Here is a 26,120-nt window from a genome sequence, read left to right as displayed (position 1 = left end):
CTGGCCACGCTTTCCTGCACGTCAGGGACGAGGGCGGACAGGGTTGGGTGCAGACAGCGCCATCAGGCACCCCGCCCTCTGCCTGGATTAGGCCACTCTGATCAGCTCCACTCTAAACAGGGTTATTTTCACAAAGTTTAAGTTTCTAAGAAGCTAGAAGGTTCTGAAGTTCCATGAGTATTTAACCTTTTAAAATCCCATGTTTGGTGAGCATTTACTAGGGCTTGGCCCCATTTTCATCACCCTGCAAGGAAATGAACTCATCTGAGCCTAAACAACCGAGGTAGGTGCTGCCATGTCCCTAATTCACAGTGGAGGGAGCAGAGGCCTGGGAGCACGCCCTCTCACCCCAGGTCACAGGGCTGAGTCCGAGTGGGATTCCCGTGGAGCAGCGGCCGGCTCATCCGCTGTGCCTGCTGCGCCTGAACTTACAGAGCACCTTCCCCACTTCGGACTGGAGTCCCGGGTGTTGGGTGTTTAAGGAGGTTGCATTGCTATGAAGTTTTGAAAACCACTAAGCTCCGACTTCCTGTTTCCCAGGTTGGACAGAGGCCCGGGGATGGACCAAGTGGCTGCTGGTCACGCCAGGGTTTGTGAAGGAGGCAGAAGTGTAACCTGGGGTCCAAAGCCCAACCCGGGCAATCCTCAGGGGCCCAGCCGCCCGTCCAAGTGCAGGCGGCTCTGCCCAGCACGGAGCGGGCCCCGGGGAACGGGACAGGCCGCCTCGGCCACGCGGCTCTGCTGCTAACATGTGGCTGGCGTGGCCTCCTCCCCGAGCCTTTTTCTCTCCTGTGGCTGGTTCAGGGCTGTCAGTGCACCTCCCTCACACGGGGTTAGGACAGAGGTCACCTGTTTGCTCAGGAAGTGCCAGCCCCCCGCCCCCCACAGTTAGTGGTGAGTCTGGGGGGGTGAAGCTGACCTGTGAAGCATTTAGTGGCCTCAAATCTTTAGGATCAGTGAGGGGGCGGGGCTGACCTTTAACCTCACCCCCACACCACCCAGGGATGTGGGGCTGCAGGATAAACAGGACGATGTGACGCTGTCCGGCACTGACCACAGGCTATGGTTTCACAAACCGCAGGAACCACGCAAGCGCTATTTCACCAGCGATTGGTTTCACAGATAATTGCAACCATGCGCGTTTCAGACATGGCAGATTTCGGGCCAGCCGAGTGGTCAGGCCACAAGGCAGGGCCCGGCCTGGAGGCGGTGCCAGGCCTGCTCAAGGGCAGGCTCGCCAACTCCTGCGCCGGGTTTGCTCGTTGTAACACAAACTGCGCCGGCGTGGAACTCGGCGCAGGGCAGACCTGTCCTCGGGGCCGTGAGAAAGGCCTTCCTTTAAACAGAGGCAGGAGGAACGGACAGTGATTCCAACACAGGCTTTATTCTGCTGTTCGGGGCCCCCGCCGTTCTGCTCCCCGTGGGGACACGGCCAGGCTTTCCTCGGGGCTGGAAGGGACACCCCAGGTTCTGTTTCCTAGGCCTGATAGAGCCAGGCGAGACCCTCACCCGCTCCCCACTCCCCAGAAGCGGAAGACAAGCTGTGGAGCAGAGCGCAGCGTGGACGTGCTGTGCCCCTCGCATGGCTCCAACCTGGAGGGAACAGGGGGGCCTGGGCCATGTGACGGCTCAGAGAGCCCGCAGGGCCGGCAGACAGCTGTCGAGGCTTAGCAGCCACCAAATAAATAAGTGTCATGTTGAGTTTACACAGCAGCACATTCAAGAACAAATCCACACAGAAGTGAGCAGGGCCGGGCGCTGGTGGTGGGGGGGGGGAACATCACTGCAAAGTGCCTCTCGGGACGGGCGTCCGGTCCACCCGGCACCCAGCCTCACTCGGGGAGGGCAGGATGGGGTCAGGCCGTGCATGCAATTTCCACGCCACTGGGCATTCCAAGTGGCAGAGCTGAAGCAGGCAGCTGGCGGAGGAGGCCAGCTGTACACGACAAAGGCCCCTGCACGTGCACACGCGAGCACACGCACACACACGCACACTCAGCATTAGTGTTGCGCTGGCTGGCTGGACGGCCGCGCCCCGTCCCGCACCCCCAACCCGCGGGGACGCGCCCTCACACGGCCGACAGGAAGGGGAAGAAGAAGAAGTCGAAGGCGAACTTCACGGCGCCGTGCACGGTGCTGCGCCAGTCCTGCTCGATCTTCACGTGGCGCCGGGCGGGCGCCAGCTGGGCCATGCAGTTGAGGCAGCTGATGGCCTTGAGCTCGAAGACGGGCCACTTGCTGCCCAGGCGGCCCTCCAGGACGGTGCTGAACTCGATGAGGCTGCCCTGGCGCAGGCCCAGCAGCACCTCCTTGAACTCGCTGCTGGCCCGCAGCACGATGTCCTTGGTCACGTCGTCGTCCTCGGGGCCGCGGCTGCCATTGGCGCTGAAGGGCATGCCCACGGTGATCTCGAACTTGTAGCGGTCGAACCGTTTGATGTGGCAGGGGTGCTTGGCCAGCCGCTTGAGGCGGCACAGCTCCTCCTCGGCCGTGGAGGCGTGGCCGGGGCTGCAGGCGGGGTAGGCCTCGCCGTACAGGCAGCGCATCCAGTCGCCGATGACGAACGGCAGCATGTTGATGGCCGACTCGGCGCTGTTGTCGATGTCCGTCACCCGCACGTACTTGAAGCGGCCCGTCCACGTGACCCGGTGGCCCTCCAGGTGGCTGCACAGGATCTGGGTGCGCGCCATGTTGGTCTCCTTCCAGGCCCGCGGCCCGCACAGGGCGCCGTACTGCGGCCAGGTCAGCGTGGAGTTGTACACCTTCATGCCCTCCGAGCGGTACACGTAGAACCAGCAGAACAGCACGATGGCCGACACCCACACCAGGATGAGCTTGACCACGGAGCTCCGCGTCAGCGACCGGACCAGCTCCAGCACCGACAGGTTGGCCCGGCTCCACCAGCGCAGCAGCAGGGGCACGCTGCAGAGCGCCAGGGTGACCGCGATCTTGGTGAGCTCCAGCGACACGAACCAGAGGGCAAACTGCACCAGGCCCATGAGCGCCAGGCCGGCCGCCAGCACCGGGAGCGCGAAGAGGAAGAGGAAGTAGCCGATGGAGGCGCGCACCAGCCCCAGGCCGGTGGAGTGGAGCAGGATGACCACGGAGAGCTCGCACCACATGAAGCAGACCAGGTAGGGGACCAGGTAGCAGTAGGTGCCCTGGAAGCCCCGCAGCTGCGCCATGCGGAAGAAGAGGAAGAGCAGGTAGACGTAGAGCAGGCAGGGCAGGCTGACGTTCAGGACGACGAAGTGGCCCACGGGCACGGTGAAGAAGGTCTGGCCCAGGAGCTTCAGGCCGCCCCAGTCGAAGGGCAGGCTGGGCAGGAGGGAGAGCAGGCCGGCGGCCACCTCGGTCACCAGGGCCCTGCGGGTGTAGGGCTCGGCGGAGCTGCTCAGGCTCATGTAGCTGGTGGCGGTGAAGAAGACGGCCACCACGGCCAGCTCCGAGCAGGGGATGCAGTCCTTGCTGGCGATGGGGAAGGAGAAGATGACGAAGGCGACGGACAGCAGGAAGTGGACGTAGGGCTCCAGGTGGTTCCAGCCGAAGTTCCCCTCGGCCTGCTCCACGTCCAGGTTGGGCTCGAAGCGCAGCAGCAGGCTGGTGAGCGTGCGGAAGCTCTCCCAGGCCTTGCTGTCCTGGAACACCTTGAGGGTGCAGATCACCATGGAGACGAAGGACAGGTAGAAGACCACCAGGGGCACGAAGAAGGCGAAGAAGTCGATGGTCAGGTTGCTGATGATGAAGAAGAAGATGAGGGCGTTGATGTGGTGGGTGGGGACGATGGTGGACAGCCAGTGCATGCCCGCGCGGGAGGCCATCTCGATCAGGTACTCTTTGATCTCCATGATGGCGTGCAGCGGGTACTTGACCACCTGCGGAGAGGGGGTGAGGCGAGGATGCAGCCAGGACCAGAGGCTGCTCGCTGCCCCTCACGCCCCCCAGGAGGCAGCCACCCAGCTCTGGGCAATCGCCCTGCTCTCCCACCACTGGCCCCTGTCTGTCTGCGCGGGTCTTTCCACCGCAATGCACTCTCGGTGGGCCACTTCCACCCACCCCGGGGCCCTCCCCTCCCCACGGGCCTCACCCTGTCCACACAACAGCACCCTGGACTGCCGGGCACGGCTCATCTCCTCCTGTGCCTCGGGGCGCCCCACCTGCCCAGGGGGACAGGAACCGCACACCACAAGCCCACGCTGGGCTCCAAACAGTCCTGGGTGGCAGTGGGGGCAGGGGCTCCAGAAGAGCCATGTGTGAAGGTGGAGAGCGGTGTGGCCGCCCACTAAGGGGAGGGGATTCAACTGCAACAGGGCTGGGCAGGCGGGCCATGTTCCTTGGTGTCAGGAGACCCAAGGAACAGTCACTCCCCCCAAACACACCCGCCCACCCCCATACACACCCCCACCCCCATACACACCCACCCCCACACACACACCCACCCCCACACACCCCCCACCCCCACACACACACCCCACCCCCACACACACTCCCACCCCCCCCACACACACCCCCACACACACCCCCCATACACACACCCCACCCCCATACACACCCCCACCCCCACACACACACCCATCTCCACACACCCCCCCATAAACACACCCCACCCCCATACACACACCCACCCCCATACACACACCCCACACACACACCCACACACAACCCCACCTCCCCACACCCGCCCAGCCCCCCCCACACCCCCACCCCCCCACACCCCCGCCCACCCATCCCGCTTAGAACAGACACACGACCCCACACGACCACATTCAAGTGCAGGCCCTTCCCTGCCGTGGGTCCCCGCTTGCACCCAGTGCAGAGGGCAGAGGCAGCCCTCGGCCTGGACCGCAGCAAAGGGTGAATGAGGCTCGTGGGGAGCTGAGCTGGGAGCGGCCTTGGGAAGGGGGTGGGGTGCTTCTCCCATCCGGGGTGGACCCCACACCTGCCCGGTTTCCAGGCAGAAATCCCAGGAGCTGGCGGCCCTGCCAGAGCTCGGGGGACGTGGGAGGAGGCTGGAGGGGGTGAAACAAAGGGGCTGTGGGCTGTGCCTGTCCTTGCATGCCGTGTGGAGGGCAGGGGTCTGGGTGTGGAGGGGCAAGGGAGGGGAGGAGGGGCTCTGGGATGGCACCCCATTGGCGCCGGGTGAGGTGGGCAGCACCACTTCCACCCACGCCCTCAGGACAGACCCTCTGCGTGAGCATAGCTGGGTGACCACCCCGGGAGGTGGCTGTCATCTGCCCGAGAGCCGTGGCTAGCACTGGGGGCGGGGTGGGGGGGGGGAGCTCTCGGGGGCAGGGTGGGCACACGTGGGCATGGAGACTGAGGGCCTCTGTGCACCTGTCACAGGCCCCAGCTCCGGGGCCAGCAGCCTCTGGCAGGAGCGGTGCAGGCTCCCGCCCGTGGGGAGGGCACTGGGGCACTGGGGCGCCTGGGCACCGCAGCGTAGCCTCAGTGGGGACTTGGGCGCTTGCTGGAGAGCAAAGAGGCCTCTGTGCAGGTCCTGCCCCAGGCTTCCTCTGGAGGGGCCCTGTGTCGCCAAGGCCTGCTCACCGGTCCTGTGCGCGGAGGGACCTCGAAATGGCAAGACAGGCCAAGGTACCCCCAGGGCGGCCACCGCTCCCGTCCTCCTCCGTGACCAACGGCGCGGCGGCTCTGAGGGAGCCGGCATGGGTCCCCACGTGGCTGGCACCTGGCCACTCATCTGAAACCCTATCCTAACGCCCAGGGCACTGCTTTTGCCCGTGAGGCCACACAATGACATGGTTGAGAGAACTTTTAAACGACGGAAGTTCTAGAACAGGCGGCCTGATGGAGCCCGGCTTTGGCCTTGCACTGAGGTGCCTGGGCCGCTGCTCGGGCAGTTCTCTCCGTGCAGGTGCCAACCCGGCCTCCTGTGGCCCCACCCGGCCCCCTGTGGCCCCACTGCCTTGAGACGGAAGACATTCCCATAGAGAAAGTCCAAACACGTGGACACAGCTCTTCTCTGACCAGGAGACACTGTAGAAGCCGAGTGGGGAGTCAAGTTCTACAAAGGGGCACTCAGTGCTCGGCCAGGTCTGAGGTCGCCAGCCGCTCCCCACTCGGGAACCCAAGGCCACGGGACCTCACAAAGCGCCCGCCTGGTGTTAACCAGAGGCCCAGAGGCCGCGCTGTGGGATGCTGTCAGCCCGAGGGAGCGTTCAGGCCGACCCTGCAGCCCCTAATGCCGCATTGGCCGGGTCCGGCTATCCCTGTGCTCACTTCTAGGTGGTCTCAGCTGTCGCACACCGCGCCTGGAGCCCGGAACATTCCGTGGGAGGCACCAGCTCACAGGCCTGTCCTCACCCCTTCGGGAGCGACCCCGGAGCACACGTCCTGCTATTAAAAGCTGGAGCAGCTTCCAGCTGGGAGCCACCTGCTGTGATGCACTCTCTCCTGCGAAAGCCTTTCAATGAGCAAACCTGTGAAGGGCCCAGCTCTGGCAGCTCTCACACACACACACACACACACACACACACACACACACACGGCCTGTTTCTCTCGGACCCTCCATCTCTTCCCCGAAAGGAATGAAAGACTGTGTAGCTCTGAGCTCACTGCCCATAAGTGGGCGACACACATGCTGTCCATGCCGGGTGCTTTGTGAGCGGGCCCTGCAGCACTCACCCTGGGACCGAGACTGGGCCACAGGCCACGGTCCCCTGGCTGTGGTCTTCTCCAATGGCCCTCCCCTCTGACCCGAGCTGGGCCCTGCCCTCTGACCCTCGGCCCTGCCCTCTGACCCTCGGTCCTCCCCTCTGACCCTCGGCCCTGCCCTCTGACCCTTTTCTGCACTGGGGAGTGGAGTAGAGAGCCGTCGTAAGTGCCCACCTTCCTTCTGATTCTCAGTAAGGACACTCTTGGAACCTCTCTGTGAGCGCGCAGCCCCCGGCTGCCTCTGCGTGGACCTCCCACACAAGCTGCGACCGCCCTCGGTCCCATTCCTCAGCCGTCCTGGCCCCGCATCTAGCACCGTCCTGGCCCCACATCTAGCACCGTCCTGGCCCCCGATCCAGCGCCGTCCTGGCCCCCCATCCAGCGCCGTCCTGGCCCCGCATCCAGCACCGTCCCGGCCCCCGATCCAGCACCGTCCCGGCCCCCGATCCAGCACCGTCCCGGCCCCCGATCCAGCGCCGTCCCGGCCCCCGATCCAGCGCCGTCCCGGCCCCCCACCCAGCGCCGTCCCGGCCCCCCACCCAGCGCCGTCCCGGCCCCCCACCCAGCGCCGTCCCGGCCCCCCATCCAGCGCCGTCCCGGCCCCCCACCCAGCGCCGTGCTCTTGAATGTGCCCTGTCCTCGGGGTGCTCACTCAGCCATCAGCCGTGAGGTGGCGGCCATGCCCGTTGCCCTGGGCTGCACACCTCTGCCTCGTCCTGGGTGCCGGGCTGAGCACCGTCTGGCTCCCGCAGGGCTCGCTGAGCTGTGTCCCCAGTGCCACCCCCTGGGCTGAGCCCCCCACCACTCAGGGTGGTCACACACGTCCGTCACGCACAGACCCCGAGGGCTCTTGGGTGACTAATGGGCTTTGTGAGGCCTGTCTGCCAGGCCCTGGGCTGGCCGACCTGTCCGGGTTGTGCAGCCCAACCTCTGCAAACCTGGCGCGCTCTGCAGGTGAGACGGGCGCATGCGGCTCAGGCCAGTGAGCAGGGGAAGTGCGTGGAGGGCAGGTGGCCACCTGGTGTCTGCACCGAGGTCTCCGCAAGGACACACGTCTGTCACAGGCTGGCCCGCCCCTCCTTGCTCTCCACACATGCGCTCCTCGCTCAGTCAGGCCGTGTGGGGCTGCTCGTGGCCGATGGTGGGGAAGGGGTGCCCCCTGCCCTCAGGCTGGCCCCGGTCACCTCCTCGCCACTCTGTACTCCACCCGTCTCTCCCTGAGCCCCCGCTGACCTGGTACCCTGGCATCCCTGCACCCGGGTCCCCCTGCTCTCCTGAGCACCCGCTCTTGCTCTGCAGGAGGCATCGTGAAGAACTAACCTCCATTCTCTACCATAAACAATTTCTCAGAGTGACATCATCTAAATCACACTGGGCCGCCGCGCACGGCACCTGCTCCCGAGGGCGCCTGGGGGTCGCCGCACGCTCACCTTCAGGCGCAGGGGCAGGGCGTCGGGGCTCTTGCCCGCCAGCTCGTCGTCCTCGTCGTCCTGCAGGAACAGGTCTGTGGGGAGGATGCCCTGGGCGTACTTCTTGGTGATCTCCACGAAGTCATCCAGCGCGATGTAGTTCTTGGCTAAAGCGGGGAGAACGGCACAGGCAAGGCCGTCACCGCCTGGGCGGCCGTCACGCCTGGAAGGCCGTCACCGCCTGGGCGGCCGTCACGCCTGGAAGGCCGTCACCGCCTGGGCGGCAAGGCGGGCAGCGGCTGGGCCAGCTGAGGCAGGGGCTCAGACACCCATCTCTGACCTGGGCAGTGGGTGAGAACCCGGCCAATGAGGAGGAGAGGGAGAGAGGGAGGCAGCCGGCTGCCCCCGGAACAGAGCAGGAGCCGAGGCCCCACCCTCAGAGCTGGATCTGCCCAGAGCTCCGGCCGTTCCAAACACATTTCCCACCTGCACGGCGGGAAAGTGGGACGTGCCCTCTGAATGATGCCCTCCCCTCCCCCGCCGCCCCCCATGCAACTGAGACCCTTAGGGCCTCTAATGTCCTGTGAGGACTGTGCCGACCTGGGAGCTCCCGTTAGTGCTGAGCAGCCCTGGTCCCCCCACCGCTGTGTCTCCCCCGAGTGGGCGCCCGGGGCTCTGACCAGGAGTGCACTCACACGCTGCTGCTGCACACGGGGGACCTGAAGGTGTCCTCTAACTGGACGTCCTGAAGGCACCCCAGCTCCCAGAGCCCCCAATCTTCCATCCCTTCCCCCATCACACTCTGCCCTCTACCCCACAGCCCATGCTGGGTGCCCCCCCCTTACCCTTCACTGTGAGCTGCCGCCCCCCCTTGCTGACTGCCCAGAACCCGATGTGCCCAGGACCCGCAGGGACCATCGTGTCCGCCTTCCCGCTCAGACGCTTGCTCCCAATGGGCAGGGGTCTGGGTCCCGCGCCCAGAACTGACACCCATCACGCCCCAAGACTGAGGATGCGGTGGACGCGGGCACAGGGTGGCGGGCACGGCTGTACTCACACTCGCTGCTGACCAGGCGCTCCAGCACCCGCCGCTGCTTCTGCAGGGACTTGGGGACGGGGCCTGGCTGTGCCCCTCCATCTGCAGGGAGAGAGTGGAGCGAGAATGAAGGCGGGCAGCCCTCCGCAAACCAGCGGTGCACTCCTGGGGGTCCCCAGCTCTGGGACCACAGGGCCTGCAGCCTCCGCCGTACGCCACGTCTCTGGCAGCCACCTCTCGGCCTCCACCCACTAGAGTGACTCAGTGCCCCTCTGGGCATAGTGCGTCCCCTTTATGGACAGCATAACCGGCCCCAAACACCTCACTGGCGTTGTCCTTGCCAGGGTCCTCCCTGGCCTAGACTCTGCGTCCCGTGTCCCAGCCCTACTGCTGGGGCTCCGTCCGGGTCTGCTCCAGGAGTGAACACAGCCGGCACCGGAATGTTCTGCCCTTTCGTCAACGTCCGTCCACCAACCACAACCCACCTGGGCTCTTCCCATGTGCCACCCGCTGAGGGAGGGCAGAGCGTGACAGCAGGGAGTGGCTCCGTCACCCAGCAGAGGGGCAGGGGTGGAGCTGGGCTGTGCTACTGCAGGGTCACTGGGCTCCAGGTGGCCCCAACTGTCACACCAAGCATGGCCACCCTTGAGCCCCAGGAAGGAGCCCCAGGCACGGGGTGTGCCCAGAAGGCCCCTCCCGAGGCCACGGGAGACCCTGGGGAAGGCCGCGTACCGTGCTCGTTGACCTGACCCACGTTCTCCAGCAGCTCGGACACGGCCACCTGCTTCTTCCTCTTGGGGTTGAGCTTCCAGTACATGACCAGCGCCGCCTTGCGCACGGCCCGCTCCAGGTCGGTCTCAGAGGACAGCTGCTTCACCTCCTGCTCGTTCTCGGAGGTGATGCCTGAGGGACCAGCGGGCGCATCAGGGCCCCGTCCTGCCCCGAGCCAGGCTCTGTCCGAGGGGCCCGGACGGGACTCATGCGAGAGGCATCCCAGCCCCTTTGGTCACCAGGCAGAAAAGGACATCTGTCCACAAAGGACACCAGGCCCAGTCCCTGCGGGCGGCCACCACACCCAGCAGCCACTGTGGGTGGGCGGGGGCCGCCTGTCGCCCCGCTCGCTCCTCAGACCCTGGCCCTCGTCCTGACCGGCTCCCTCACGGCCTCTGGGAACTACTGGCTCCGACTCCGCCGTGGGGGACGCACTGACCTGCTCGGACAGCGCACGGACGGTCTGCTCAGGAAGGAGGCCGGCGGGGAGGGACTCTGGCCACCACCACCACCCAATTGGGTTTCAGCCCACATCTGAGCTGTGGTTTGGCAGGCAGCACGCATCCCCTGGGCAGCTGCCCCGAGCCCCACCGCACCCACCTTTTCTGTCCGCCAGGCAGCGGCGGAGCAGCTTGACGGCCTCGCGCCGGCCCTGCTTGGCGGCCAGGGTCAGCCAGTCCACGGCCGTGCAGTTGTTGAGCTCCTCGTCCGCGTCGCCCGCCAGCTGCAGGTAGTGCTTCCCCACCTGCCAGGGAGACACCGCTCAGGCCGTGCTCAGCAGGGGCTCCTCCTCCTCCTCGCCCCTGACCTGACCCCCACAGCCGGCCCCGCCCCTGACCTGACCCCCACAGCCGGCCCCACCCCTGACCTGACCCCCACAGCCGGCCCCGCCCCTGACCTGACCCCCACAGCCGGCCCCGCCCCTGACCTGACCCCCACAGCCGGGCAACCTCAGGCTTCCTGGACCTTCTCCCTTCCCTAGTGCCGGGCCAGCCTCCCCTGTCACTCAGGCCAAGAAACAAGGTTGCAGGAACGGGGTCCCACTGGCATCTGCACTATGCTGGGCCTGTGGGACTCTCAGGGCACCGGCTCCTCACAGACACAAGGAGGGCATGGCAGCCCCTCCCCAGATGCAAGGAGAGTGGAGTGGAGCAAGGACAGGTGTGAGCAGGACACAGGAGAGTCCTGTGAGCTCCCCAAAGAGGTGGCAGGAGCGACCAGGCACACAAAGACACACAACAACAGGGGGCCAGGCACATGGCGGCATCACCACGCTGCACCCAAGCCCGTCCACACGGCACCGACCCCGGCACCGACCTCCATGACCACAGAGCTCTCGTCCAGGCCCGCTGTTCTAGGGGCCACGGCCTGAGCCTCCCACCAGACACCGCGTCCTCACCTCCGTCTGTGCCTTGGGGTCCCCGGCCTTGGCCCTCTCCAGGACTTCTTCAAAGGGGGTTTCCATGTCTCCCTTCACAGGCCCTTTAACAGGAAAACAATGTCACGGAGCCGGCCTGTCGCTGGGCAGGGGCCGGGAGGACAGCAAGGACGGCCAGACCTGGAGCACTTCTCCGTGAAAACCCGGGTTGGGAGGTGAGAGAAGACACCCCATGATGCCCCACACGGAAGAAGGACAGCACCTGGGCAGTCAGCTCAGCCTCTGCTCTGTCTCTGGGCACGTGGGGAGGACGGGGCCACAGACCCGAGTCCCCCCACCTCCCTCGGCTCACTGCCTGACTGCAGCACTAGGAGGCCCCACCTCAATACCGAATCTGCACCCCGATGCCCTGCACCCCCCCACACAGACCAAAGGCACGTTTTCTGAGATTGCAGTCTATACACACATGGTCTTTGGAAGCCGCATCAGTGCGCATACATTTTGAGATAACTTTTTATAATAGAGATTTATAACCAATTCCCACGTCGACCTGTGGTGGGACTTACCATTCCACTGGCTCGGAAATCCCGCTGAGGGGACAGCCAGGCCTCGAGGGGATTCCCGGTCCCCTTCACTTTATAAGGGGCCACACGCCATCCTGTGTGGCATTGTGGGGGCTGTTCTCTGAGCTGACGGCCAGGCCCAGGTGCCCGCCCCAACGCCTCATGCTCGTGCCGCATGTCACTTTCTAAAGACTGAGCCCGTGCCAGCAGCACCACGCCCCTCACCAATCTCACCGGCACCTCCCCGCGGTGCTCGGTGCTCGGAACCAGTTTCTGAAAAAGATCCCCTTTGCCCGCCCCTTTCTGTGATTTACAACCAGTACTCGGGGCCTCCTGCGGTGGGGGCACAGGGAGGGGTGGGGCCTCCTGCGGTGGGGGCACAGGGAGGGGTGGGGCCTCCTGCTGTGTGGGGCACAGGGAGGGGTGGGGCCTCCTGCGGTGGGGGCACAGGGAGGGGTGGGGCCTCCTGCTGTGTGGGGCACAGGGAGGGGTGGGGCCTCCTGCTGTGTGGGGCACAGGGAGGGGTGGGGCCTCCTGCTGTGTGGGGCACAGGGAGGGGTGGGGCCTCCTGCTGTGTGGGGCACAGGGAGGGGTGGGGCCTCCTGCTGTGTGGGGCACAGGGAGGGGTGGGGCCTCCTGCTGTGCGGGGCACAGGGAGGGGTGGGGCCTCCTGCGGTGGGGGCACAGGGAGGGGTGGGGCCTCCTGCGGTGGGGGCACAGGGAGGGGTGGGGCCTCCTGCTGTGCGGGGCACAGGGAGGGGTGGGGCCTCCTGCAGGTGCAGGCGCACAGGGAGGGGTGGGTGTGGAGGGAAGCCTGACCCGGTGAAGCGCCTTCAGCATCAAAGTGCCCAGGCCCAGTGAGAGCCGCCTCCACGGTCACTGACCCTCCAACAGGTGCATGAGGAAGGGGGCGCTATCTTCAGTCCAGAGCCGGCGTCCACAAAACCTGAGCCTCAAGCCCCGCTTGGCCTGGCTGACAGTGGACCCCACTCCTTGACCCCACACCTGCCCAGGGCGCCAGCAGCCTCGCAGCCTGTGCCCAGGACGCCTGCATGGTCCGGTCCTTCCTCCCTCGCACACTTCCTGGCAGTCTGCACCCTCACCCAACGGTGCCGGCCCCCATCCCTGTCTGTGGCCCCGCGGCTGCCCAAGGGAGCACTTGGCCTGGTGCGAGCAGCGGGAGCCTCAGGGGGCGGTCCTGTGGCTGCGGTCAGCTGCTGTGACTGCACAGCCCAGATGTGGGGGGCGGGGACCCTGAGGCGGCCAACCTGCCCAGGACTTGTCCTTCCCTGTCCTCCCCTTCCCTCCTCTCCCCCCTTCTCCCCGCCTCAGGGGCAGGACCACACAGAAACCACATACTTCCTGATTTCTTATCTGAAACTTCCAGGCCTGTCTCGTCCACCCAGGGCTGGGCCTCTGCAGCCCGAGGAGGAAGGCCGTGTGGCTGGGCTGAGATTCAGGCCAGGCCCTGGCCCGCCCAGAGCTTGGCGGTAAAAGCAGACACTCGGGGCTCCCGGAGGAGACAGAGATCAGAGCGCCCGTCAGGGCTGGCCCAGCAGGAACTGGACAGGAGCCTGGTCTGCGGCACCGAGCCCCGGGGGCCAGGCTCGGGGGGCGGGGCTGGGAGGACAGAGACTCGGGTGGCCCTTCACTCGCCGAGGTCCCTGGACCAGTCTGTGACTCGGTTTCCTCATCTCCAAGTGGGGATACCAGCAGCACTCCCCCTGTGGGGAGGGGTCACACAACGCCCGGGGACAGCGACCCCACAGCGGTGCTCATCACAGTGGGGCGCTGCGTGGGCCTTGTGAGCTGGGGAGTCACCTTGGCAGCGGCCTCTCCAGGGAAAACATCCTGACCGGCTGGGCGCGCTGGAGAGGTGCGGAGAGCGTGACCAGGAGAACTGGGGGCTGGGCTGCCGTAACTCACAGACCCCCTGGGGGAGACGCAGCCAGGAATAGGAGAGCCGGCACAGGTCCCGCCCTATGGTGGTGGGGGAGAAAAGGCAAGCATCCCCCAACATGCACTCGCACACACAAGCGCGCACACACACATGTAGTTTGTGGCATAATCTGATACACACACAAGCCCCCAAACACAGATACACAGTCCTGAGCTGACCTTATGGTCAGTCACCAAAGAGGTGTCTAGTGGGGGTCATAAAACTCGGTGGACGCACTCATGTGCAAGAGACACCCCAACAGGAGGCCCGAAAGGGACCTCAGTGAAGGAGCCAGGGGCCAGGAGACACTTGGTGACATTCATGAAGCCTATCAAGTACCACAGCTCAAGATACAGCCCATCTCTGTGGGCCACCGGGCAGGTCCCTGCAGGGCGAGGGGTGGGGACTCAGCGGGATTCTGCAGGCACGGGCCTGAGGAATGTCCCTCCAATGCACAAGGTCCCAGCACCCGCACAGCCCTCGCGGATGCCTCAGGCTCAGTACCACCCTCCCACTTCACAGGTGCAGACATGGCTGGGTGACCCTCAAAGGCACCCAGCATGAGGCTGCCAGCCCAGCCCAGTCACTCCTCCGCTAGTCTCTGGAGAGGTGAGCCCAGCCCAGTCACTCCTCCGCTAGTCTCTGGAGAGGTGAGGAGAGTGTGACCGGGGGGCTGGGCTTCGGTAACTCACAGCCCCTTTGGGGAAACGTAGCCCATCTCCGAGGTCCCTCCGGACCACGGCACATAACAGACACACAGTCCGGGTGCCCAGACATTTGCTGCGGAGCCCGGTTGGGAAAAGCTTGGGAGAACTAAACGGGCAGCCAACCACAGAGTTTTGTGGTACAGGTTTCTGCCCACCAGGATCCAATTCAACTGCCAGCAAGCAGTGCTTATATCCTATATAATAAAGAGCTAATATGCTAATTAGGCTGGATGGCGGAACAGCCTTCCCGAACAACCTTCCGGAATAACCAGTGGGCGGGGGACGGGGGCTACAGGGCCACAAGGCAGCAGGGGCCGTGAAGGCCTACTTTTGCACGAATTTCATGCATCGCGCCTCTAGTATACTAATAAAAGGGTAATATGCTAATTAGACCAGAGACCTTCCGGACTTCCTTTCGGACAAAGCCATGGTGGCAGGGCCAAGACAGAGGTGGTTAGGGGCAATCAGGCTGGCAGGGGGCGGCAGTTGGGAGTGATCAGGCCGGTGGGGGGGGGGAGGGGGAGTTGGGGGCAAGCAGGCCGGCGGGGGCAGGGGGGGGGGCAGCTGGGGATGAGCAGGCTGGCAGAGGGCAGCCATTGGTGGTGATCAGGCTGGAAGGGGGGCAGTTGGGGGCGATCAGGCAGGCAGGCAGGTGAGCAGTTAGGAGCCAGCGGGCCTAAACCAACACTCGGACATCCCCCGAGGGGTCCCAGATTGGAGAGGATGCAGGCTGGGCTGAGGAACACCCCCCCTGCACGAATTTTGTGCACCAGGCCACTAGTCTATATATAAAACCCTAATATGCAAATAGACCGAATGGCGGACAACCGAACAACCAAACAATCAGTCGCTATGATGTGCGCTGACCACCAGGGGGTGCACTCGTAATATGGCGGGCATAGGCAGCAGGCAGCAGAGCGTGGAACATGGTAGGCATTGGCCACGGCAGGATGGTGGCGCAGGTGAGCAGGGTCACCAGACCAAGGCAGGGTGCTGGTTGCTGTTATCAGGGTGAGCCTCTGCTGGTTACTGAAAATTCTTTGCTCCCGCATCCATGTACCTGCTGCCGGCACTCAGCATCAGCCCCATTGCTCGGCGCCATTAGTGGGTGTGAGCAGTGGCTGCCGTCCCCTATTGCCCCCAGGGCTTCTCCACCTCCCTCTGCTCCTGAGGGGCGATTGGGGTAGTAGCCACCGCTTGCACCCGCTGACAGCACCGGCTCCACTTGCACCTGTTGGAGGAGCCGGGCGGGGGCACGAACAATGGGCCAAGACCCGCCCCTATGCCCGCTGCAGCCTTGTGGCCCACAGTTCCTTTCAAGTGGCACGAATTCGTGCACTGGGCCCCTAGTTTTTAAATAAAAGGAGAAGGGAGACTAGCAGCCGGCAGCACACACGGCTGAGCACGGTTGTGGGAATCTGTCCCCACTGACTGAGCGTGCGAGTGTGCCCGTGGGCAGGCACGCCAGGTGACAGCAGTGTGTGCATGTCTTGCTGTGGGATGAGGTCAGAAAGCATAAGAGGCAGCAGAGCCTTTAGAGACAGGCTGGGCTGCCACCGGTGGAGGTGGTGCAGGTGGACTGTGGGCCGTGGCTCCCATGCGGCACGAGGAGTGACCACGTGGGGCCTCAGACCCTATGGCCCGAGGAGTGGGGAGGGGACGACACAAGCTTCCCCAGCACTGTGGGCGGGGGGGGGGGGGGGGGGGGGGGGGGCTGTCTTTCTCCCCTCCCCCTCACAGTGCCTGGTGCGGAACCAGCCCAGCGTAAGCAGGTCTGAGCTGATTTTAAATAAAATAAGGACACGTGACATCCCATCTGCGCAGGTGAGGGCCGAAGGGCCGCGATGGAGTGCTGGGCCCTGACCCGCAGGGAAAGCCCCACAGGAGGAAGCTGGATGGGGCCTGGACCACGCAGGGACTTGGGGCTCACCCCGCACTGTGCCCAGGGAGCAGCCCTGGCCTGGGCTGAGGACCACCCAGCTTCCCCGGCCCTGAACCCTTACCCGTTCTGTCCACTCCTTCTCGGCTCCTGGCACGAGGGGCCTGGGGTGCTGCCGGGACCCCGGCTTCTCCCATATCTGGTCCAGGTCCAACTTGGGGTCCAGGAGCTCTGGGCGCTCCACTCTTCTCCTGTTTCACCGAGGAAGTGCCATTGAGCCGGGAGCGGGCCTGGGGCTGTGCCGGCGGCGATGGCTGTGGGTGGGAGGGGCTTGGAGGAGAGGCGCTGGTGTCCATCCTGCCGGGAGAAAAGCTGTGGGTCAGACACACCAGGACCGCCCAGCTGGGCCTGCTCAGGCCTCCTCTTAGGGAAGGAAAGGAGGCAGCGAGGGAACGGCTGGGAGCTGCCCAACATCGCTGTGACCTCAGCCTCACCACAGCCTCGTAGGACCGTCCCCACTTACAGAGGAGGAAACCGAGGGAGCAAACGCACTCAAGGCCAGTGCCGTCCGGCTCCACGGGGCCCAGCAGTCGGGAGCTCAGGCCCCAACATCTGAGACCTCAAGTCCCCGCCTCACGGGGCACGAGCCACACGGCCTGGTGTCCCCATCTGAGCAGCGAGAGGGATGCCCTGAAGCAGCCTGGCTGTGGAGGGCTGCCTGGCGGCCTGGCCTCCGTGACCGTCCACCCCAGGTCTGTGACGCAGACCTGACTTGGGAGAGGGGCTCGCAGAGGTAACTAACACTCTTCGGAGGAGGGCATCGGGTGTGGCGGAGCCCTAATCCACAACGGTGGCCTTGCCAGGAGAGGAGGGAAACAGAGACACAGAGGAGACCACGGACCAGAAGGCAGAGGCAGAGACTGGAGCGGTGCAGCTGCGACCTCATCAGAGTCACAGCAGCTGGAGGGCAGGAAGGATTGGTCTTCGAGGTCCCAGGAGCAGGGGGGTAGGGTAAGAGAGGGGGAACGGGAGAGGGGAGGGGGGGCAGGAACCACAGTCGGTGGGCCTGGGATGAAGTCAGACCTGCCCAACTCCAGGGCCAGAACCGCAGGACACAGATCTCAGAGCGCCAACGCCACCAGAGAGGAACACACACAGAAAAGCAGGTGACGTAAGCCGCGTGGTGTCTGAGAGGATCCTGGGACCGGCTCATGATGGGGGGGAGGGGAAGGCTCAGTCGGTCCACAAAAGCAGCTGCTCCGGCTGGTGGCAGTGTGGACACAGACACCACCGGCATGGTGAGGACAGCACGGTCACAGACCCGGGGCTGGACGCTGGCCCTGGGCCCTGGCTGGGCTTCGGGGACATAACCCGCTGACATGGTTGGCCCCCGTGTGCACAGTGGGGATCCTGCGAGGCCCCTCCCAGACTCCAGGCCCATCCGCCCTCCTCACTGAGGTGAGGACGCTGAGCTTGGAGCGGGCAGAGGCTGGCAAGGAGGGCACCTGGCCCCCTCACCTGCCACAGCTCCCTGCCCTTGGCTCCGCCCCACCAGCTGTGCAGCCCTGAGCGGGCCTCGCCCCTCTCTGCACCTCAGTCTCCTCTGTAAATGGGCTGCCACCCATGCTCGGGGACACTGAGGACCAAGTGAGACTACACCACGAGGTGCATGGGGAGGGAGGGTGTGGGGGGGGTGCGAGGGTCCCTGACATGTTCCAACACCCAGCTCCGAGCATCGAGCTGATGGGGTCGGTGACCGACACATCTCTAGAGGGGCCTCACAGCCGTGTCTGCCCGTCCCCAGCTACACATGGTCCCACAGATCTGATCTGTATCCATCAAAGAAGCCTGCCGAGTCCGATGTGGACACTCCTGCCTCAGAGGGACTCAGCCCTTATTGTAAAACACGCCCCCCCCCCCCGCCCCGCCGGGGGCAAACCTGCAGCGCGGGCAGGCCACGCAAATCGGCCCACAGATCAAAGCAGTGCAGGCCTGTTTCCAAACCCCAGGCTCCGGGAGCCAGACCACGAGGCCACTTCTGCAAAACCCGTCATCGGTGGCATGTGCAGACCCAAGTGCGTGCCCCGGCTGTGGGCGGAACACCGGCAGTGATGCAGCATACACAACCGGGCACTGCGGGCCACGGCTGACCTGAGCTGGCAAACATGGCAGGACTTGAACCCTGGGGCCACGGCTACTGGCCATCTCCATGGCTCCTGCTGCCCCAGAATCAAGTGCCACCCTCTTGGAATGGCAGAGGGCAGCTCGCCTGAGAGCTGACTTATGCCGGGCATTTCTGTCGTAATGACAACAAACATGTATCTGGAACATGCTCTGTTCCCGGCGCTTCCCACAGACTTCTCCGGGGTCCTCACGGCCTGTCGGGTAGGTAGTAATATCCGGGTGTTATAGGGGGAGACACGGCTTAAGCTTCACCCCCCGCGGGTTTCACAGAAGAGGAAGGGCGGGGCCAGGAAAGCAGCCACAGCTCAGTGTGGGCGCTGGAATTCCAACCCGCAAAACAAGGGGCCCCTGCAACCCTACCCCCCCGGCCTTCTCTTCCCTGGTCCACTCCCCCCAAACAGGGTGCTCCTCCAGGCCCACAGCCCCTGCAGAGCCCCCTCCTGCTGTCGGTCTCCGCTGCCCTGCCCGGCCCCGTCCAGAAGGCGGTTATGGGTGCTACAGTCCGTCCAGATGCTGCCGCACTATACAGCTGTTAACAGCTGTACACGAACACTTAAAGCTGTATGCTGTGTACACACGTTTAAACAACAGAAGAATGTGTGTGTAACACTGTTAGGCGGGATTCCAAGCAGCATGACGTCTATTTAGGCTGAAAACAAAGCTTATCTACAGAAGAAGATGGAAGAAAATGCCTCCACAAGGTAAATACTGACTATCTCTGGGTGGAGAGATTACGGGTGTTTTCACTTAATTCTTTTTCTAAATGTATTTCTCTAATTTTGTGTAACGGATGTGCAAGGTTTGGGGGATTATAAGAATGTTTTTAAACGCACCTCTGGGAGCCCTTAAGGGTGTGGGCCCAGGGGTTCCAGATGCTGGGATGTCTGCTCGGCCCAGCCCCCGGGCACAGGGCGGCCCCTTAAGGCAAGGGCACCAGGCCCTTGGAGGCTCCCTGGTACCTATTTTTGCCCCAGGGTATTAAGGGCCAAACCAAGGAACATTCCCAAGTGCCAAGTTCACAGGAACAAAGGGCGGGTCACGGGGAATGTCCAGCCGCAGCATCTGGCACGGTGAGGACAGCACGGTCACAGGCCCTGGCTGGGCTTCGGGGACATAACCCGCTGACATGGTTGGCCCCCGTGTGTGCGGTGGGGATCCTGCGAGGCCCCTCCCAGACTCCAGGCCCATCCGCCCTCCTCACTGAGGTGAGGACGCTGAGCGTGGAACAGGCAGAGGCTGGCAGGGAGGGCACCTGGCCCCCTCACCTGCCACAGCTCCCTGCCCGTGGCTCCGCCCCACCAGCTGCGGAGCCCTGAGTGGGCCTCGCCCCTCTCTGCACCTCAGTCCCACTGCACACCGGGCACCTGGCCTGCGCCTGGCACTTCTCGGGCCCCCCTGCCTGGAGAGAGCTCCTCAGCCGGACGGGAAGAAGGACATCTGAAGACACAACCATGGAGGTGGAGCTGGCCTCAGTCTGCGGTGGAAAGAGCCAGGGTGGGGATTCTGGAAGAGAGGCCAGGACCTTCAGGACCGCAGGCACGAGCCAGGCGAGGGTGGAGGAAGGGGGTGTGGGGCGTTCCAGCAGGGACTGCCCAGCAGAAAGGGCAGCGGAAGGAGAGTGAGCCGGCAATGTGGCTGGGAAGGTGCAGGTGGTGGAGTGGCCTCCGGGAAGGGGACAGGGGGATGAGAGAAGAGGCTGGCTGGGTGGCAGGGGAAGGTCCTGGGGGCCTGAAGGAGTGCCAGGCTTCGGGCCGGAGGAAGTGAGGGCGGTGCTGAGCAGGGGATGGCAGCTAACGAACCAGTGGGGCTGTGTGGGGACAGGACGGGGGCACCAGGAAAGGGGGCAGGTGGCCGTCCTCTGAGCATAGCTCTGGAGCCGGGAGAGACAGGGGCACCACTAACTGAATGTGAGGGTGGGGACGCAGAGGGGGGCTGGGTCTGTGGCTAAGGACCACAAGGTGGCAATGCTACTTTCTGAGGCGGGGGCGTGGGAGCGTGTAAAGCATAAAACCCCCTCTGTATTAGGATTCTTCTTGTCACCAGCATCGGGACCAGGGCTTGGTCTCTGTCCTGCAGCACAGGCATTTTGGGGGCCAGGACTGGGCTAGGCTCCCCTCTTTGACCGTGGCCTGGGAGGGCAGAGGAGACCTGAGCGGGACTTCCACCCCCCCCCACCCCCCCCACCCCCCCCACCCCGCAAGCAAGGTGAGAGGTGGTCGCCTAGCAACCTTTCCTGCGTCCACCTGCTGGGGGAGGGGAGGGGGGAAAACAAAGGAACTTCTGTCAAAATCCCTGGTCAGATACCTCTGGGTTCCCAGGAGAACCCCCGGAGGGACACCAGCCAGTGTGGCCTCCAGCACGGCCCCTGCACTGGGTTGGGGGTGGGGACGGAGTGGGGCGCAGTGCAGTCCGCTGCCTGCACAGAGGGACTAGGACTCTGTGAGTGATGGATCCGGGCAGGAGGGAAAGCCCTTTCCATGGGCCGAACTCCAAGGGTCAGTGTCCAAGGTGAGGAAAGGCGGGTGTGTGTGTGTGTGTGTGTGTGTGTGTGTGTGTGTGCAGGTCACCAAATCCCAGCCAGCCTCTGCTTCCTCGTGGGAAAGCGCGACTCCTACCCCCAAGCTGACCTAGAGGGCCAAGCCGTGCACAAATGCTCGTTCCTTTAAAGGGCTGGGTCAGATTCCCCAGATTCTCATCTTTCAAAACAGAAACTATGGTTCCGAGGGCCGGGCTCACGCAGCCCCCCCGCCCCCCACCGCCTTCCCCAGGAGTGGGGTGCGATGGGGGTAACTGTCACAGTGTCCCCGGGGGCTGCTGCTGCTCAGCGGGCCGGTCCCCACTCGGGGACTGAACCCCACCAAGCCCCTCGGGCCCTTCCAGCGGCCCGGCGGGAACCGGAGGCGGCCCTGGGTCCCACCGACGGCGGCCGCGGGGGAAGGGCCATGACGGGGCAGCTCGGGACGGTACTGCGGGGACGGGCGGCCCGGGCCACCCGCCGGGTCCCTCCCAGCCGCGGACCGCCTGCCTTTCGGGCTTTGCCGCCCCACACGGGGGTTCCGCGGCGAGGCCCGAAGGGCCAAGGGCGTGAAGTGCTTGGAGCGCGCTGTGCCCCACAATTCCCGGGCGCTGGGGCCCAGGGGGCGCTCCCCCCGCCCCCCCCCAGGAAGACCCCACTCAGGCAGGGGTCGCCGTGGGGCCGCGGAGCGGGCGGGACTCCCGCCCTTCCCTTTCGGGGGAACTTGCAGAAATGGGGACCGGCCGCCCATCTGCTCATTTGGGGAAACTGAGGCCCGAGACGGGCGGCATCTCTTTCCATCCCCCCCCACACGCGGCCGTCCCCGGTGCCGAAGTACTCACCGGCCCGCGAGTGGGCCGCACGCGGCGCCGCGCTGGCTCTCGGGCCTCCCGGGTCGCAGCAAAGTTGTCGGGAGGAGCCGGACTCGCCGCGGCCGGAGAGAAGCAGCCGGGACGAGCGGGCGGCGCCAGCAGCAGCCACGGCCCGCGAGTGCGGCCCTCCGCGCGGAGAGGGGCGGGGCCAGGGGCGGGGCCACGGACCGCGCTCCACTCCCGACGCGGCTGGGAGGACGCGGCGCTGGCTCGGCCCGCTGAGCGGCCGGCGCGCCTGTCAATAACTGCGCACTTCCGCCAATCACGGCGCGCCTCGCCGGGCTGTGGGAGACTCGTCCTCCCCAGCACCGCCAGGCTGGAGGGCGCCGGGGGCCGGTCCAACTGCGAAAGTTTCCGAGCCGATTCGGGCCTCGGCCCCGCCCCGCCCCGCCCCTGCTCGGCGAGACCTCTGTTCTCTGACTATAACAGGTGGTTGGTTGGACCCGTGGACAAAACTCGTGCCACTCTCACCCACCACTCTTCAGGTTCATTATGCTTGCTATTGCAATAGTAACTAACAGGTTGGGCGCCTACTATGCGCCAGATGCCTTCATTCCAGGCCCGCTAGAAAGAGGGGGCTCCCCTGCTACAGCAGCAGGGATACAAAAATGTGGCCAAGCGTCGCTTTACGTGCAAAAAATCAAATGCACGTAGCGCTCTTTTCACGTAATTGGGGGGCGCGTTTAAAGATGTGTATTAGCCCAGGGAGTGAGGCAAGGCCAGGCAGCTTGAGAACCCTCTTCTTCGGTCCTGACCCGATCTGAGGGGTGTGGTTTGGAGATGAGGGCAAAGGTCTATCCCTGAGGCAGTGAGGCCCTGGGCCGGGCCTGTGGCCGGTGTCTGCTCCATGTGTGGTCCTCCCGGCCAACCTGAGCTGGGGCGGGGGGGGTGGGGGTGGTGGTTGCCAGCGGTATGCTACCAGCATGTTGGGAGCAAAGATTCCGATGCTTTTGGAGATGACCTCCACCTACTGAACACATTGCCCGGGGCTTTTGTCAAAGCTGCATGCTTCAGGTCCCTCACCTCACTTCATTCCCCAGATGCCCCCCCCCCACCCCCACCTCCTCTAATACCGTGAGGCTCACAGGGAGGAAGGAGATCGGCACCAGGCAGCACCCCTTCCTGCCCCAGGTTCAGGAGGTTTTCATTTTACCCCAATGACCCAACGAGGCAGGTGCACTGGCTCACTTTTATTGATGAGCATATTGAGGCTCAGATACAGAACTCCTTCCCTCCTTATAATACACGAATGACAGAAAAGTTGGCTAATTACAAAAAGTAGAAAGAATTAAAAATGACTCAGAGGCGATTGCGGCTCACATTTTGGGGCCTCTGCATATTTAAGAAAGGGTTTCCAACACTTGCTGCCGACACTGCATGTGTAGGTGCACGTGTGTGGCTGTTTCACCAGGGCAACGACACCCTGACCCCACCACATGTGTTCATGTGAAGTCCGAGGGGCAGAAACATTGGGTCCCGGGGGCTTTTCAGATCTAAAGACACATTTACCGACACAGGTTTCTCAGATCTGTTTCCAGGTCACCGCTGAGGGCTTGGGAAATCACTGTAGGGTTGTTTTTCCCAATTCCTTCCCAATATGGTGACTGAAAAGTGGTCTCTTTGCTATTGTCATTTGATTTCCATTGTCACTAATGCCGTTGCACAGTTCATGTTAACTCTGAGAAACATCCCTCTCTCCATTATTGGGAACTCAGAGGCGCTGTGAGAAATCACCTAAATGAGTTTGTTTTCTTTTCAACCCGCCCCCCTTTACCGCCCATCCTCACCTTGAGCTCGGGGGACCGAGGGCCTACCTGAATGGCCCTGCAGCCCACCGGGGGAGCCAGCCATCCCCCCTGCACCTGCGAGGCTGGAAGCAGAGAGGTCTCCCCCAGCAGGGCTTGGCCCAGGAGCCATTCAGATGGGCCTGAACACAATAAAATTGTGGAGCCCGGCCAGCATGGCTCAGTGGTTGAGCATCGACCTATGAACCAAGAGATCATGGTTCAATTCCGGGTCAGGGCACATGTCGGGGTTGTAGGCTCGATCCCCAGTAGGGGTTTTTCAGGAGGCAGCTGATCAATGATTCTCTCATCATTGAAGTTTCTCTCTCTCCTTCTCCCTTCCTCTCTGAAATCAATAATAAAAATATATTTTAAAAATGTATGAGACTTGCATAAGGAGCCTCAGTCAGAGCATAGAAACATTTAACATTCGCCACAGCACTAAAAAATGTTTAAAGTCACAGGCAAGTGCAGGAAGAGAATGGCTGGGGTGAGGAGAATCAGCAAACTGGAAGCTGCTGTGGAGTAAATAAATGCCTTGTAGTGTGGAGGGAAAGCACATGAAAGCCATCAGGAAGGAGATGCGAGGCTCGCAGGACAGTTCCAGGAGGAACAGCTGCAAGGGACAGGAGCTCCGAAAGGAGCTGGAGGGGAAATGGAAATGAAAGAAACGCTAGAAGAAAATGTGTCTGGCCTGAAGGTGGCCTGCGACGTCTCCCACTCCAAGGCTAAGGAGAAAGGCTTGCAGAGTTCCAAACACAACCGGTTACGCCCAAAGGCAGGAATCGAGGGGCCCCAGATCCCTAGGGGACTTGGAACAGTGTCCAGGGACTCTGGTGATCCGGTCAAGGGGCTGTTCCCCTGCTGTAATGGAAGTCATTGTCAGGGCAAAGGAAAGAACACAGTGACAGGACAAGGCAGAGAGGGCCCGGCCTCGTTCCCTTTTCCCTGTGGAAGTTCCCTTCTCACTGAGACAGTTCAGTCACGGCCAAGACCTCAAGGTAGAGCGGACGTGGGGCACAGGAGATGGTGGGAGCAGTGACCCTTGCACAACACCCGGTTCAATCGACATATGCCTGGGGTTTTGCACAGTAATTGCTCAGTAAGTGTTCTTGAGATCTATGCCACGTACTGTGAGGCTAGGGATGGGAACGCCCGGCCCCCAGGCCGAATAAGGCCCGTGAAATCATGTGGTCTGGCCCCACCAAGGCATTGGGGTGAGTTAATTAAATGTTTGACCAAATACAGCAGGCTGATGTTTAAGTGGATAACTTTGTATGGCCCACGAATGATGTTATAAATATCCAAACCGCCCTTGGCTGAGAAGGGTTCCCCACCCCGCTGTAAAGGAAGCCTGCATTCCCCTGGGCATAAAAAACAGGGTCCAACTTAGCAAACCTAGGAGTGGAGGGAGCAAGGGGCGCAGTGCAGGCAGACACCCTAAGGCCACATCCGGTTGGGGGAGAGGGAGGAAGTATAGGGTCTGCTTTGGTGCCTGTGGGGGGAGAGGGGCTAGGGGTGGAGAGTGGCAAAGGCCAATGCCGTGGGAGGGGACATCATTACCATTTTCTTTGAAGACATTAATAGGGAAATAGCAGTTTATTTGTGCTCCACCTGTCTTCCCCTCCCCCCTCCCTCCCTGTGTCCCCCCTTCTAAGTCCCTTTATAAACACGTGCTCCCAGCCTGCCCTGCAGTCTCCTTGGAATCGCAGCACAAGTGGCCGGATTCTGACGGAGGGCCTGGTGCTACTGCGGGGGCTCCTGTTCCACCCACACTTGCCGGCACCTCCGCACCCACACACGCGCACCCACCCACCCACCCACACTGCACGGTTGCTGGGAGCTCTGAGCCGCTCCGTGAGTGGAGTGGCCACTTACTCATCTCTGAAGGCGAAGGCGAAGGCGTGCTGCTGCTCAGGGGCCTGGCGGTGAGTCATCAAGCGCATTTAGAAGTTCCCTTTGGAGAAAGGAACAGTGAGGGGGTGCAGGCAGCTCCGGGGCAGCAGGAGGGCCGGGGCACAGGCCTCCCCCGTCCCTGCCATCCCACTGTCACCGTCACTGTCACTAGTCATCGGTGTGGGTTCTGCAGAGGAACAGAACCCACAGGACCTATGAAAAATGAGGTTTATGATGAGGGGCCGGCCCACGTGGTCTGGAGGCTGAGCAGTCCCACCACCTGCCGTCCAGGAGCTGCAGCCAGGACGGCCGCAGGTCAGGTTCAGTCCTCTCCGAGGGCCCGAGGCCTGGGGGCACCGAGGGGTGCAGGTGGGAGGGGGCGGATGCCCCGTTCAAGCTAAGAGCAAACCGCCTTCCTCTGGCCTCTGGGTTCTCTATTCAGCCCCTAGGGCAGTGATGGCGAACCTTCTGAGCTCGGCGTGTCAGCATTTTGAAAAACCCTAACTTAACTCTGG

General features: G+C 63.5%; 1 protein-coding gene across 2 annotated transcripts; it reads right to left on the bottom strand.

Moving 5' to 3' along the window:
- Positions 1–1,362: 1,362 nt before the first annotated feature.
- Positions 1,363–25,658, bottom strand: WFS1 (wolframin ER transmembrane glycoprotein). Of its 2 annotated transcripts, none has more exons than XM_070399614.1 (8): positions 25,588–25,658; positions 16,479–16,711; positions 11,288–11,370; positions 10,489–10,633; positions 9,850–10,020; positions 9,139–9,219; positions 8,103–8,248; positions 1,363–3,875 (listed from the first exon to the last, which is right to left on the bottom strand). In XM_070399614.1, exons 1-8 carry the CDS (start codon positions 25,653–25,655, stop codon positions 2,070–2,072), a joined length of 2,733 nt encoding a protein of 910 aa, XP_070255715.1. In that variant the 5' UTR covers positions 25,656–25,658; the 3' UTR covers positions 1,363–2,069. The 2 variants fall into 2 exon arrangements, with proteins under 2 accessions (XP_070255715.1, XP_070255724.1); XM_070399623.1 differs by lacking the exon at positions 25,588–25,658 and adding an exon at positions 21,896–22,014.
- Between the last annotated feature and the right edge of the window lie 462 nt (positions 25,659–26,120).

Source organism: Myotis yumanensis, unplaced genomic scaffold (assembly GCF_028538775.1).
Source record: "Myotis yumanensis isolate MYYU_CA2020_CCGP unplaced genomic scaffold, mMyoYum1.0.hap1 SCAF_1, whole genome shotgun sequence".
Classification (NCBI taxonomy): domain Eukaryota; kingdom Metazoa; phylum Chordata; class Mammalia; order Chiroptera; family Vespertilionidae; genus Myotis; species Myotis yumanensis.
The sequence above is the reverse complement of the archived record's forward strand: the minus strand, read 5'-3'. Positions and strand labels throughout refer to the sequence as shown.